At 59.5% G+C, this 14577-nt stretch overlaps 2 protein-coding genes across 3 annotated transcripts; one reads left to right on the top strand and one right to left on the bottom strand.

The window, feature by feature from the left end:
* The first annotated feature begins 48 nt into the window (after positions 1-48).
* Positions 49-2773, top strand: THOC6 (THO complex subunit 6). Its single transcript, XM_058570224.1, has 13 exons — positions 49-129; positions 707-822; positions 920-984; positions 1075-1178; positions 1268-1305; positions 1387-1435; positions 1557-1628; positions 1715-1817; positions 1903-1952; positions 2043-2105; positions 2205-2315; positions 2402-2536; positions 2617-2773. Exons 1-13 carry the CDS (start codon positions 91-93, stop codon positions 2695-2697), a joined length of 1026 nt encoding a protein of 341 aa, XP_058426207.1. The 5' UTR covers positions 49-90; the 3' UTR covers positions 2698-2773.
* A 37-nt stretch (positions 2774-2810) lies between these two features.
* BICDL2 (BICD family like cargo adaptor 2) lies at positions 2811-10546 on the bottom strand. 2 transcript variants are annotated; one of them, XM_058570222.1, is made up of 10 exons: positions 10498-10546; positions 8903-9198; positions 6116-6331; positions 5866-5982; positions 5615-5761; positions 4563-4754; positions 4296-4442; positions 3740-3870; positions 3362-3482; positions 2811-3278 (listed from the first exon to the last, which is right to left on the bottom strand). In XM_058570222.1, exons 2-10 carry the CDS (start codon positions 9182-9184, stop codon positions 3144-3146), a joined length of 1488 nt encoding a protein of 495 aa, XP_058426205.1. In that variant the 5' UTR covers positions 9185-9198; positions 10498-10546; the 3' UTR covers positions 2811-3143. The 2 variants fall into 2 exon arrangements, with proteins under 2 accessions (XP_058426205.1, XP_058426206.1); XM_058570223.1 differs by lacking the exon at positions 10498-10546 and adding an exon at positions 10128-10251.
* Positions 10547-14577: the final 4031 nt, after the last annotated feature.

The following is a 14577-nucleotide window of genomic DNA, read 5'->3' as shown; positions in this document are numbered from 1 at the left end:
GGGTGCCGCGAAGCGGAGCGGATCGCGGGCACGTCCGGACTCGTGAGGTTGCGTCGCGCGCGGAGCACTCTGGGACTTGTAGTTCTCGTGATGGAGCGAGCTGTGCCGCAGGCGGTGCCTCTCGGTCAGGTGAGGCGGGCGTGGTTGCGCAGTGTCTTCTGGGCTTTGTAGTCCATGCCCGGCTCGGAAGGGGGGGGCGAGGAGTCGTGCCCTGAGTCCTGTTTTGGGTGGGCTCTGGGCTGGGACTCGGACTCTGACGCGGGGGTGGGAGAATCACCCAGACATCCTTAAAAGGACTAACATGAAAGTCGGAGGATAGGGATTGTAAGCATGTTTTTCTGTATTGGGGTAATAGAGCCACTTTTTAAGCGCTTTCTACGAGCCACCCCTGTGTGAAACTCTGTGTACAGTACCTCATCCAATCTGACAGAATGTCCTGTGAGGTCCATTTGACAGTTGAGGAAATTTGGACGAGAGGCTGGGTGCTTGCTCAAGGTCCTATAGGCATCACGCCTCAACTCTACTCGCCTCGCCCTCTTCTTGGAGCCACCCCTGGGACTGTGAGGGCAGGTGCCCACTTGGTGGGCCGCCTCAACGGAGGGCTGAGAAGTCTGTGCAGTGGGAAGCTGGACTGGCGGCAGGGGAAGCAGGAAGGAGTCTGTGGATTGGAGGTCCCAGATGGTCTTCATCCAGCCTCTCCCTACAGGTGGAAGTGTTTCAGGCCCTGCAGCGGCTGCACATGACCATTTTCTCCCAGAGTGTGTCACCCTGCGGGAAGTTCCTTGCCGCCGGCAATAATTACGGGCAGATAGCCATCTTCAGGTACCCTTGGCCCTGCTCCCCACCACCCATTAGCTCTGGCACCTGGCCCTCCTGTACTGATGCCCCCTGCTTCTGACCCTCTCCGCTCTCCCTTCAGCTTGTCTGCTGCTTTGAGCTCCGAGGCCAAAGAGGAAAGTAAGAAGCCCGTGGTGACCTTCCAAGGTGGGTGCAGCCATTGAGTCTGGCTTCGGGGACCCCAGCGTGGAGGAGGGGAGCAGGACAGGGTCACTCAGGGTCTGCGTTTCCATTTAGCCCATGATGGGCCCGTCTACAGCATGGTCTCCACTGATCGGCAGCTGCTCAGCGCTGGGGATGGGGAGGTGAAGTCCTGGCTTTGGGTGGAGATCCTCAAGAAGGTAAGGAGCGTGGGGCTGGGGGAAGTGCTGGGGCGCCCAGCCCCAGAGAGAGAGAACCTTTGAAGTCACCCAGTGTTTCCTCCACCAAGGGCTGTAAGGAGCTGTGGCGTCGTCAGCCCCCATACAGGTGAGCCAGGGCCATGTGGGCAGGGGCATGTGGGGGTGAAGGTACCCTTCAGCAGAGCTGACGCCACTTTCCCTCCCCCAGGACCAGCCTGGAAGTGCCTGAGATCAATGCTTTGCTTCTTGTCCCCAAGGTTTGAGCCCTTTGTGACTGGGGCTCTGCCCTGCCCTCTTCTTGGCCCAATCTTTGATCCTTCCCCTCTCCCTGTCCTGATTTGACATTGACTTCCGACCCCACCTCGCCTTCCTCTGCAGGAGAATTCCCTCATCCTGGCGGGGGGAGACTGTCAATTGCATACGATGGACCTTGAGACGGGGGCCTTCACGGTGAGATGGCCACGGAGCTGGGGTGGTCAGGGCAGCACCGGGCCTTCTTCCCAGATCTTGTCCCGACACTGGCCCTCTCCCTGTAGCGGGCCCTCCGGGGCCACACGGACTACATCCACTGCCTGGCACTGCGGGAGCGGAGCCCCGAGGTGCTGTCAGGGGGCGAGGATGGAGCTGTGCGACTTTGGGGTAAGGGAACGTCTGGTTGGAGGGAAAGACGGTGGTGAGGGAGACTGGGGCAAGTAGGATGCCTCTCATGGTTCTTCCCTCACAGACCTTCGCACGGCCAAGGAGGTCCAGACGATCGAGGTCTATAAGCACGAGGTGAGGGCACACTGCACGCGTCCTCCCTTCCTTCTCCCTGGGCATCCCCTGCGTCTTCACCTCCTCCTTTCTTCCCCTGCTCCCTCCCAGGAGTGCTCGAGGCCCCACAATGGGCGCTGGATCGGATGTTTGGCAACTGACTCAGACTGGATGGTGAGCCGGGCAGAGGGCAGGATGGGGAGGCAGCTCTGGGCCCTGCCAGCTGAGGGCCTGTGGCTCACAGTGGCTGGGGACCCCCACCTTTCTGTCCAGGTCTGTGGAGGGGGCCCAGCACTTACTCTGTGGCACCTCCGATCCTCCACACCCACCACCATCTTCCCTATGCGGGCTCCACAGAAGCACGTCACCTTCTACCAGGACCTGGTGAGGCCCTCTGTCTTGCTTATGCCACCCCTGTCTGGCTCTCCTCTCCAGCCCTGAACGCTGATCCCCCTCCCTGCCCCCCACAGATTCTGTCAGCTGGCCAGGGCCGCTGCGTCAACCAGTGGCAACTGAGCGGGGAGCTCAAGGCCCAGGTGCCTGGCTCCTCCCCAGGGCTACTCAGCCTCAGCCTCAACCAGCAGCCAGCAGCCCCTGAGTGCAAGGTGGGTCCGGCAAGGGGCTATGGGGAGCCTGGGAGGCCAGGGCAGTGTGGGCAGGTCAGTCAGCCCCACCTTGCCTCCAGGTCCTGACAGCTGCGGGCAACAGCTGCCGGGTGGATGTCTTCACCAATCTGGGCTACCGCGCCTTCTCCCTGTCCTTCTGATCTCCCTCGGCAGTCTCCCATTCCAGGGATTTGCAGTGTTTTTATTTCTTTTTTTACAAATAAAATTTCAGGCTTTTGTTCCATGTGCTTTCTTCCCAAGAATGGAGGCCAGGTCGGTGTAATGATTTATATATTACTCTGTCTGATCTTGATACATAAATACCCACCCCCATCCCTGTCGTAGAGCATGCCAGGGGGCCTAGTGCTTAGAAAAGATAGACCTATGTAGATTAGAAAAATAGACAGCTCTGCCCCACCTGCTCCCGCCACCACCTGGGGCGCCTGGTCCCCAAAGCTGGCCCCTGCTCCCAGTGAGCCCCTGCCCAGCCTCCTGGGGCGGGGAGGGCACCAGCCCCCTTTGGAAGACAGTCGGGGCCCTGTCGCTCCACTGGCTGGAAGAGGAAAGTGAGCCTGAGAGGGCATGGGCGGCCCCTTCGGCCCGGCCCTCAGGTCCTTCGGAAGAGGTTGCTGAGGCGCAGCGAGAAGCGGGGCGCGGCGCGACGCGGGACGGATCCGGCCGCGCTCAGCTCCTTCTGGCGTTGCGAGCGCAGCTGCTGCCCGATCACCACCTGCATGTCGTCCTGCGGGCGGGGCGGGCGCGCGGGGGGGCGGGTCAGCGCGCCGGCCCCGCCCCGGGCCCCGCCCCTCCGGCCCCGCCCCTCACCTGCCAGGCCTCCAGCTCTTGCGTCAGCGCCACCTTCTGGCGGATGGTGCGAAGCAGCTCCCGGGAGAGGGAGTCCCGCTCCAGAGAGACGCGGCTGAGCTCCAGGGACAGTTCCAGGGCTCTGCAGGAGAGAGGGACTGAGAGCGGGTCCGAGGGCCCTGGGGCCTCAGCGAGCAGGGGTCCCAGTGGGGCTCCTGGACCTGGGCGGGAGTGGGGCCGCTAACACCGAAACCAAAGAAGTGAGACGGCCCCTGGGTTGGAGTGGGGTTTAATTATAGCCCATGACACAGGTGGAGGACTCGGGGGCCTAGAAGGGCCCGAGTGCCCTGGGGGCCTGCAGCCCCGCCGGGGCGGTGGAAGGTGCAGAGGCAGGCTCACTTGTTCACGGCCTCGTCCCGGTCCGAGAGGGCTCCGCTTAGGGCCTCATCCGGGTCCTCTTGCGCCCGCAGCTGCTTCTGCCTTTGCAGCTCCTCCCGCAGGGACTGTAGTTCTGCCCGCTGCAGCGCGATCTGCGGGTAGGGGAGGGGGCAGAGAAGCGGGCAGCCCTGGGTCTCCCAGCCCTTGCTCTTCCCGGCAGCCCGGCTCCAGCTCTCCCGGCCCTCCCCTGCCTGCTTCACAAACCCCAAACAGCTGTGGCCCACCGGAGACGAGTCTTCTGAGCCCCGAGGCTGGTGCCGGGTGGGGCGGGGCGGAGCTAGTCGGATTCATGGAGAAGTATTGGGAGGCGAGACTAAGGGGGAAGTGTGATCTAGGAAGTCTTCCTGGAGGAGGTGGCATGCAAGCTGGCTCTTGAAGCAGGACTACAAGTTTGTTGGGATGAAGCGCGACCCGGGAAGAGGGGGATTAGTGGGCAAAGGCTCGGAGGTGTAGATGGGAAAGAGAAACTGTCTTTGGAAGGGGCTCTGCATCCAGCACTATGCCCCTCCCTACCCACCTCATCCTGCAGCAGAGCCACTTCGGCCTCCTTCTCCAGTATCTCTCGTGGGCTCAGGGATGCTCGCTTTTTGGGAGGCTCCAAGCTCTCCTCCTGGGGCGAAAGCTGGTGGCTGGACGCCTCTTGGGTCTCCGGGGACAGAGTGGGCTGTTCACCAAAGGAAACAGTCGGTCAGTAAGGTGTCGAACCTCGTGGGAAAAGGAGGAAGGGCGGAGTCTGCAGCCCTCCTGTACGGCATGCGTGGGGGCAGGTGGGTCGGGAGCTCACCGGGGCGTCACCGCGTCCCTCCGCGTTCTGGTCCTGGTCGCCGTCGAGGCTATGGGCAAGCTCCGACTGCAGCGAGGCTCCTGACACGTCGGTGTCCTGGAGACGCGACTCCTCCTCCAGCTCCGAGACCCGCCGCTGCAGCCTCCGCAGCGCGCTCAGTGCCTCCCCGGCCTCGGAGCGCGCGCGCTCCAGCTGCACAGGGACCCACGAACCGACAGAAGCGTGGGTGGTCAGCCCAGGGCGCCCGCATCCCGCGGCCCGCCCACAGGGGGCGCCGGCGCGCCGCGGAGAGCCACGCAGCCCCCTGCGTCGGCGCTTGCCTGCTCCGCTCTTGGATCGCTAGGCGGCCTAGGGCCGCGCACTTCTCCTCGGCCGACACCGATTTCCTAGCCTATAAAGCAGGGCGCGGACGGGCGCCCCGGCTTTAAAGTCTCCGATCACCCTCCCTCCAGCCCGACCCCATCAGGTCACCTCGAAGAGCCCCGACCCCTCCCCGACCCGTCTACCTTCTAACTCCGTCACTAGCTGCTATCATCCAGCACTGACCCTTCCTTCCTTCTAAGCCGGCGCTGCGCTGAGTGCCTCACACCCTCACACAGCTCTGTACCCCGCCATCCCATCTCGAGATGGGGAAACCAGGCTGGGTGTCCCACAATAGTAAGAAGGGACACTGGGATAAGAACTCAAGTGAGCTGACCCCAAAGCACAAACTCCTGAGGTCTCAAACATCGGGCCATGCTGCCTCTCATCATTCCCTTCTCTCCATCCGCACTGCCCCAGACCTGGTCCATCATCTCCGGCCTGAGTGCTGACCTCAGCCTCCTCCCTGGCCTCCTTCCAGCTGCCGGGCTCTGATGCATTCTAAGAGCATGCTACCCCTGCCCAATACCCTGCCCTGGCTCCCACTTGCCCTTGGGCTAATGACTATGCTCTTGTGGCCCAGCTGCTGGGGCTCCCAGTGACCCCGCTCTGGCCTCATCTCCCAGGAGGCCCTGGGGTGGCGGCCAAGGCCCCAGCTGAATGTATGCGCCCGCCCCAGCCCCCGCGGTCACCTCCAGGCTGTGCTCCCGCCTCTCCCGCCTCAGCAGCAGCAGCTCCTCGTGGGTTGCCTGTAGCCTGCCCTGGCCTTTCTCCATCTCCTCACGCAGGCCTCGGATCTGGGCCTCCAGGTCCTTCCGGCGGCTCTGCAGCATCTGGTTCTGGGGAAAGGCCTCAGAGCTGGAGGGGAGGTGCTGGGCCAGCCCAGATAGCCCCCAGCCCAGCTTTCCTGGCTCAATAGGTCCCAGCCCCAGCCAGCACTCACCTCCCCCTGCAGACTCTCCAGTCGCGTCCTCAGCTCTGCCCCAGCCAGAGCCTGAGCCTGGCACTGCCCCCGAAGGTCATCCAGTTCTTTCTGAAGCTCCTGCTCAGTCTGTGAGGCCTGGGGGCAGGGGAGGCAGTGGAACCCTCAGCTGGCCCAAGCCTCAACACCAAGCCCAGCATACTGACCCTCCGCCAGGACCCAGGTATCTGCCCCCACCTTGCCCAGGGACCTAGGGTGAGGGCTGTCCCACCTGGGCCAGTTGCTGGCTGAGCCGGAGGTTCTGCTCGCTGAGTTCACCCAGGGCCCGCGCCCGCTCGCGTCCGCTGTCCTGCTGCTCCGAGCGCTGCTCCCCCAGCTGGGCCCGCAGGGCCTCCACGTCCCCCTCCAGCTCCACAGCCCTGGCCTCCCACTCAGCTCCCCGTGCTGCCAGGCCCCGGCGGAGCTCATGGTTCTCCTGCTGCAGGCGCTGTGGGGGCCGGGACAGAGAGTCAGGGACAGAGAGGGAGAGATGAGACTGGAGCAGACACAGAGAGACCAAGACGGAGAGACAGACCCAGAGAGAGTTGGAGGGGGTCTGAGACAGGCACGAAGGCAAGAGAGAGGAGAGACTCGGGGAGGAAGCAGCTGAGAGAGCAAGACCCGGAGACTCAGAGACTCGGAGAGAAGGGAGAGCAGCAGAGAGAAGTTTCCAGGCCAGACAGGAGGGGCTGAACCCGGGCTGGAGTGGGGTGGGGCTCCCTGCTGCCCACTTATCTCTGGCAGCTGCCTCGGTTTCTGAACCCGAGGTCGCAGGCACCGTTTCTGGCACCTGAGTCTGGCGGAATTTAAGCCCCTGCCCATGGCCTCACACACTGGGGTTCCAGGGGCTCCGGAGTTCAGCCTCTGCTCAGCCTGCTCAGCCCCTCTCCCCCAGCTCCTCCCGGCCAGCTCCCTCTAATTAACCCTGATCAGCCCCGCCCTGGCCCCATGCCTCTGCCTGCCCTCCCCAAAACCTGTCTGACAAGCGGGGGGACGCGCCTGGCACACCCAGATGCCCAGCTTGGGGAGGTAGGCAAGCCGGGGGCCCGCCTCTGGCCCCCACTTTCTATGGACTCCCAAAGCAGGAAGGTGATGCTCACCATAGCTGCTGCAATTATTAGCAGGTACTCCCGCCAGGGCCTGTGTTAGCGCTTACCTGTATTATTTCATCTAATCCACTAGAGTTATAATCGTTAAGGTCCTCATTTTACAGATGAGGAAACTGAGGCTCAGAGAAGTTAAATGCCTTGCCCAAGGACACACAGTGTGTTAGTGAACCAGGGATTCCAACCCAGGCAGCCAAGCTCTCATCCCAATAGTGTGGGGCAACACAGCTCTAGGATTAAGCCTGCAGGTTCAGGGTCTGATCGTCCTGGCTGGTGTCCAGCTCTGCTGCTGCTTTGTGATCAGACAAGTCCCTTAATATCTCCTGTCCATCCGTCTGTCTATCCATTCATCATTTCCTGAGCTCCTCCTGTTCTGGGGTCTGGCTGTCCGCAGGAAGTGACACCACCAAGTCCCCTGCCCCAAAGCAGCTTAGAGTCAGAGGGTCATAGACAGGTGGACACATGCTTGAACCAGGCAGTTTCAGAGGGACAGTAAGGGCTGTAGAGAAGCCCTGGGAAGTGATGAAGAGGAGAGGGGTGGGGTGAGGGATCCTTCGGGAGGAAGTGATGTCTGAATTGACTCCTGCAGGGCAAGAAGGAAGAGGGCTGCATGCAAGAAACGGCAGATGCAAAGGCCCTGAAGGGACAAACTTGGGTTACTCAAGGAACTGAAAAGATGTGCCGGGGGAGGAAGTGAGTGCAACTGAGATGAGGTCACGGAGGTCCACACGCGAGGACTTTTCAGCCTTTGTGAGGAGTTTCAGTTTCAAAGTGTGAGGGGTAGCCGTTGGGAAATTCTGACCAAGAATTGAAATGATCTGATTTGCAAGTTTTTTTTTTTTTTTTTTTGGTGAGGAAGATCAGCCCTGAGCTAACATCCGATGCCAATCCTCCTGTTTTTGCTGAGGAAGATTGGCTCTGAGCTAACATCTGTGCCCATTTTCCTCTACTTTATATAGGACGCTGCCGCAGCATGGCTTGACAAGCGGTGCATCGGTGAGCACCCGGGACCTGAACCTGCAAACCCCAGGCTGCCGCAGCGAAGTGCGTGCACTTAACAGCTAAGCCACCGGCCGAGCCCTGATTTGCAACTCTTGAAGATCCTCTGGCTGCCTCATGGACAATGGGCTCCAAGAGGCGAGAGCGGAAGCTGGGACCACTGAGGAGGCAGCTGCAGTGTCTGGGGCAGAGGTGATGGGGGCTGCAGAGACGATGAGAGGTGGGTGGACTCAGAATCTATTCTAGAAGAACAATCCACAGGGCTCGTGGCTGTGGGAGGAGAGGTCATGGAGATGCACAGGCTCTGGTCCTGAGGTAAGAGGCCAGGATGGGGACAGAGGTGATGATATCACAGTCAAGAGGGCCACCAATGTGGAGATGTCCATTAGGTGGCCCTGTGGGGAGAGTGTGGCGTGGTAGGCTACCCAGGTCGGGTACAGGGCAGTGGTTGGGGCCGCTGACAACATGGATACAGGGGTCAGTGGTGTCCAGGGTGTTTAGGGGGCCAGACGTGACTGCCAGGGTGAGAGAGTGTTTGACAACAGAGCCTGGGCAGAGAGAAGAACTGTTCCTCCTTCACAGGGTGGGGTGAGAACTGCCCAAGATGGTGCATGGAAAGTGCTCAGCCCAGAGCCAGGCAGGGAGGGGGCACCCGGTAACTGTTGCCTGGGGTGCGCTATACTGCGGAGGAGCTGGACCCAAGATTCAGAGAGGGCCAGAGGCTTACCCAGGGTCACACAGCCAGGCAGGGGTCTGAACCCAGGTCTTCATTTGTCCTCAGAGCCCCTGTTCTCAACCACCGAACAACACTGCCAGGGGGACTGAGCCCAGCCCTGAACTGTTCCAGAGGCATCCCTGTGCCCAGCTTTCCTCCCCTGCCACCTGCCCACCCCTGTGCCCTGCCGGCAGCTCACTTCCTCACGCTCAGAGTGCTGGGCGCTCAGTGTCTCCAGCTGCTGATGCAGCTCCTCGTTGCGCTCTAGGAGCATTTTGCCGAGCTCCGCGGCCAATAGCAGGTCTTTCTCCTTCTGCTGCAGCTGCAGGGCCAGGTCCTCGGGCTCCTCAGGCCCTGGGCCCCCTCCCAGGAATGAGTCCCGTCGCTCCAGCACAAAAGGGAAGAAGCCCTCGTCGCCGCTGGGGGAGGCACCCCCCGAGAGCAGCCCCGATGGGAAGCTCGGCCCTTCAGGGGAGCTCATGGTGTCTGCAGCGTCTGTGGGGATAGGTAGGTCTGTGGGGACAGGTAGCCACAGAACACTCTACTCTGCAGCCCAGCAGGGCTCGCTCCCCACTGCCCAAGACCTGGCCCTCCTGCAGTTCTCCACCTGCCCACTGCCCTTCCAATCCTGCAGCCAGGGCCGCCCAGCTCCGTTAATGTCCCCAGGGTAAACTGAGGCAAGGAGAAGCAGGAAATGAGCTGCCCTGCCCCCTGCCTCCGGCAGACATTCTCTGCTCCCAGGTAACCTTGCCCCAGTTCTCCTGGACCACAGGCCACCCGCTGACAGTCCCTGCCCCCTGCTCTTCCCAGAACCCAGCTGTTCTGGCTCCTAGCCCCCCACCGGCTGGGAAACTCTTCCCAGAACCCAGGTTCTTAGGGACTCAGGACTCAGAGATGAGTCCAGTCCCTTCTCCTCCCAAGATTCCAGGGCCTTGGCAACTTAGGTGCCCTCACCCCTTTGCCCCCAGAAACCCAGCCCCTCCTCTTACAGAAGCCCAGGGCCCCAGCTCCTTAGGACTCAGATGCCCTGGCCCTTGTTCTCCTGTTTTCTCAGCAGCCAGGGGTTTTGGTCCTCACCACTCAGAACTCAGGTGACCAGACCCTCAGCCCCACCCCCCACCCCTTCTGGAGTGTTGGTCTCAGCCCCCAGTTTCCCAGGGCCTGGGTATCGGGCCCAGGGCAGGGCGAGGTAACAGGTTGTGCTGGCGACTGAGCGCGACACCGCAGGTTTCTGTTTACTTCCCGGCCCGCCCCTGGGGATGGAAGCCTGGTGGCACTGGCCTAGGGCGGCCCAGGGCCCAGCAGGTCAGGGGCTCCAGAGGGAGAGGAGGCACAGGGCTTCCCTGGTAGCTTCCCCCTCCAGCCCTCCTGAGGTCTCCCCACCCCCTACAAACACACACACACACACACACACACACACACACCTGTCCTTCCCACTCCTTTCCTCGCCAGGTGTCCAAGCCTCAGGACCCAGGTGTCGCCGTAGTCCCGGCACAGCCACTCTCTGGCCGGACCCGGGGTCTCCCAGACGTGGCCCCTGCGGCCCGACCCGACTCCGGAGACCCGGGGGCGTCTCTCCTTCTTCCCCCTCCCCTCAAGGAGCTGCCCTTTAGCATCTCGACCCAGGCATCAGGGCCCCCAGCCTCTCGACCCCAGCCACAGACGTCCGGAGCCCCGCCACCGCCTGCCTTCCTGCCGGCGTCCCCCGCCCCCCAGGCGCCCGCGCTGAATCCACCCGGTCCTGTCCCGCCCAAGCTCGAAGGGCCCGTGTCCTCGGCGCCCCCTAGCTCTCACCCGCCGACGCCGGGCTCCCTCCGAGGTCCCCGCGGTCCCCGATCCCCTCTTCCGGAGGCGGTGCCAGGTGCACTGGCCGCACAGGTGAGGGGGCGGGGCCGCGGGCGGGGCCAGGGCGCCCCCTGGTGGCCGGAATGGGCAGGCGGAGGCGAAGGACAGTCTCCTCCACCCAGGTCCGAGGCACTGACTCATCTTGCTGCCATCGCAAATGACAGGGTCCATTAATCGAGCACCTACTGTATGCAGACCTCACCGCTGAGCTCCTTTCCCCTCACACCTGCCCTGTGGGACAGGAAATTATTAGCAATCATAATAACAACAAATCTAACCTGTATGAAGCACTCTGCTAAGTAAGCTGTTTTATAGCACAACTTGTTTACTTTCATGACCTCCTAATGAAGCAGGAACTGCTATCATCCTCAATTTACAGATGAAGAAACTGAGGCTCAGGGAGGATCTAACTTGCTTGGGGTCACATGGGCACAAGTTGAATGTGAACGGCAAAAGTGTGACTTTAGGGTCTGTGCTCTTATGCTGACATGGGGCTGCAGGTGAGGACAGATAAAGCGACTTGCCCGTAGCCACATCTCAGTCCATGTGGCTCCATTTTGGGCTCTTGGTTCCCAGGCAGCCCAGAGCTGGACACCACGCTCCAGTCAGGGCTGGGGCCCTTGATGTGGAGATCAGGAGGGTCCAGGGCTGGCTCCGGGCTCCAGCCCAGTGCAGCCTGAGTATGTGGGTGATGCCCCAGCCATGACCTGGTGGCTTCTCACGAGTCTCCTGTCAGGGTCCCCTGGCCTGGTGAGCAGGGACAAACAGAGGGCTGGGAGCAGTGGCGTGCTGGTAACATTTAACAATGGGCTCTCTGGGGGAAAGAAAGCCCAGATTTGCTGCCTTCACCAGTTCCCGAGGTATAAATACTCCCTCCACGGCTGCTGTCAAGCTACTGACACGACGTCGTTGAAGGTGACATTGGGCGGAGATATGCATGGTCAGCTTTTGCCAGCTGGCACTGGCGGAGTCCTGCACACTGGGGCTGGGGCTCAGCACTCCTGAGTGCCTGGGGGCCCAGTTGCCTGGGTCCTAGGAAAATAGGAGGAAGAAGGGAGCTGGGACTCCTGACTTGTGGGAAAATGGGTGCAAGGACTCCCTGGAGGGGTGGTTTAGGGGCTGGGACTCCTGGGTCCCGGGGCTGGGACAAGGTTCCCTGCCAGCACAGAGTAGGGGCGCTAATTCTTTTGCAAAGGGGTCTGAGGTCTGTGTTGCCTACCAAGGCCACCATTTTCTCCCGCAGCACCTGTGGGAACAGCCTGGTGGACTTTGGAGGGCTGGAAATACCCCAGTCTCCCCTTGGTGCTGCCACCCGACCCCCTCCAAATGCCAGGGTCACCCTGGATCCCACTCATATCACGCCCACACTCAACACATCTTCCCAGAGCCCCCTTCTGCCAGGCAGGGGGCTGGGCTCATCTGGAGATGAAGTGGTCAAAGCCCTACTCCAAGGAGGTTCACAGTCCACCCAGGAGCTGGGAGGGGGTGTAGACCTATAAACGAGAAATGAAGCAATAAAACAGTACAGCAAAGGATCTTGGCTCGTGGCACTGGCATTGCATGGCTTTGGTCCAAATCCCAGTGTGGCCACTTACCAGCTGTGCACACTTATGCCGTTCAGCTGATTAACCTGCAGCCCTCAGTTTCCCCATCTGTAAAGTGGGGGTGATAGCAGTTCCTAGCTTACAGGGTTGTGAGGATTAAATGAGGGTGAAGTAGCAGCCCTTAGTTGGTGCTGGCGATCCTCTGCACGGCCACAAGCGGTGACTCACCACGCATGTTACAATATATTCCATCCTCCAGCAACCTGTGAGGTCATACCATTCTCAGCCAGGAATGGGCTCAGAAAGGAGAAGTGATTTGCCTGTGGCTACATGACCGACCTGTCTTCCCAGCTTGCCCGGCTCCCAGCCCCAGTCACTTTTTGGACATTTGAATCTGGCCCCCAGCCTTCTCTGGACCCAGGAGTCTGGCCTCTGGCTTCCCTGCTGGACCTAAGTCCTGGCCTCCTGGCCCCTCCCTCAGCCCCCAGCTCCTCTCCCCTAGCCTCCCTGCTGATCCCAGGGGAAGATGGCAAGGAGGGACAGAGTGGCCCCAGGAAAGCCCTAGGGAGGCTGGGACTAGTCCAGATAAGGGAAGGGATGATAACCCAGCCCTCACCTGCTCTCCAACTGCCCCCAAACAAGTTAGCTTCCTGGAGCCTCCAGGCCCATACTCAGCCTGGAACATTCTCCCCAACCTTCCCAACCACCTGGTGGGCCCCTGGTGTTCCAAGTATTGGCTCTGGGGACTTCTCCCTGGGGAAGCCTTCACACATGTCACAATGCCTTGGGCAGTCTATGCTGGGCATCTGGAGGGCAGCAGAATGCCCCACGGCATTCCCTGCCCCCTCCACAGAGACACCCCTGTGGGAATGGTGTGGGTCCAGACCCAGGCGCCTCCAGGCTTTTACAGTATATGCAAAGTTTATGAACAATAAGTACTATTGTTTGGAGCATTTAAAACCTTTATATAAAATATTTCACACTGAACGCATTGTTCTGCAGCTTGCTTTTTCCATTTAACCTGATGTTTCCACGTTTTTCCCAACTTAAAAAAAGTCAGCTTTTTTTTCGCTGAGGGAGATCAGCCCGGAGCTAACATCTGTGCTAATCCTCCTCTTTTTGCTGAGGAAGACCTGCTCTGAGCTAACGTCTATTGCCAATCCTCCTCCTTTTTTTTTTTTTCCTTCCCCAAAGCCCCAGTAGATAGTTGTATGTCGTAGTTGCACATCCTTCTAGTTGCTGTATGTGGGATGCGGCCTCAGCATGGCCAGAGAAGCGGTGCGTCGGTGCGCGCCCAGGATCCGAACTCGGGCTGCCAGTAGCGGAGCGCGCGCACTTAACCGCTAAGCCACGGGGCCAGCCCAAAAGTCAGCTTTAAATTGAGGCAGATATTCATTCCCTAGGGCTGCTGTAACAAATGACCACAAACTAGGTGGCTTAAACAACAGAAATTTATTGTCCCATAGTTCTACAGGCCAGAAGTCCAAAATCAAGGTTTGGGCAGGGTTGGTTCCTTCTAGAGGCTCTAAGGGTGAAATGTATTCCATGCTTCTCTCCTGGCTTCTGGTGTCTGCTGGCAATCCTTGGTGCTCCTCGGCTTGTAGCTGCATCTCTCCAGTCTCTGTCTCCATCTTCACGCGGCCCTCCCCTCTGGGTCTTCTCTGGGTCCCATATCTCGCTCTCCTTTCTCATTTAAGGACACCAGGATTTAGGGCCCATCCTAAAACCAGGATGATCTCATCCTGAGATCTTTAACTAACTTGCATCTGCAAAGACCCTGTTTCCAAATAATGTCACATTCTCAGGGACTGGATGTTAGGACTTGGACATATTTTTTGGGGGATACAATTCAACCCACTACAAGGAATAATTAATATATGATAAAATTCACCAATTTTAAGTGTTTCATTTGATGAGTTTTGACAGAAGTGTAACTACCACCACGATCATGGTATAGAACACTTTCATAACCCCTCAAAGTTCCCCGTAATCCTTTGCAGCCAATCTCTCTCGCCACCCCTAACCCCTGCAACCACTGGTCTGCTTTCTGTCACTATTATTTTGTGTTTCCCAGAACGCTCTCTAAATGGAATCATGTACAGTATGCGGCCTTTGGGCCTGGCTTATTTGACTTAGCATAATGCTTTTGAGATTCATCCGTGTTGTATGTATCCATCGAATCAATGTCTGAGAATTTTTCAAACCTAAAGAAAAGTTGTAGGAATAATATAAAGAACACCCTCCACTTAGGCTCACAATTGTGAACATTTTTCCACCTTCACTTTCTCTTTCTCTGTCAATTTAAAAAGCAAATTTGCCTGTTATTTTATCTCAAAATGAGTTTATTGGAGAGTAGACAAAAGAATTGCCATTCAGGATGTGCATCTATGGCGTACCATAGGCAAATCCAGAAAAGAGAGGAGGGGAGCTGCCTTTATAGAGAAAAGGGGGGTAGGGAGGGACTGTCCTGAATGAAACTCCTCTG

Source organism: Diceros bicornis, chromosome 26 (genome assembly GCF_020826845.1).
Source record: "Diceros bicornis minor isolate mBicDic1 chromosome 26, mDicBic1.mat.cur, whole genome shotgun sequence".
In the NCBI taxonomy this organism is placed as follows: domain Eukaryota; kingdom Metazoa; phylum Chordata; class Mammalia; order Perissodactyla; family Rhinocerotidae; genus Diceros; species Diceros bicornis.
Note: the sequence above shows the minus strand (reverse complement) of the source record. Positions and strands in the feature narration are given on the sequence as shown.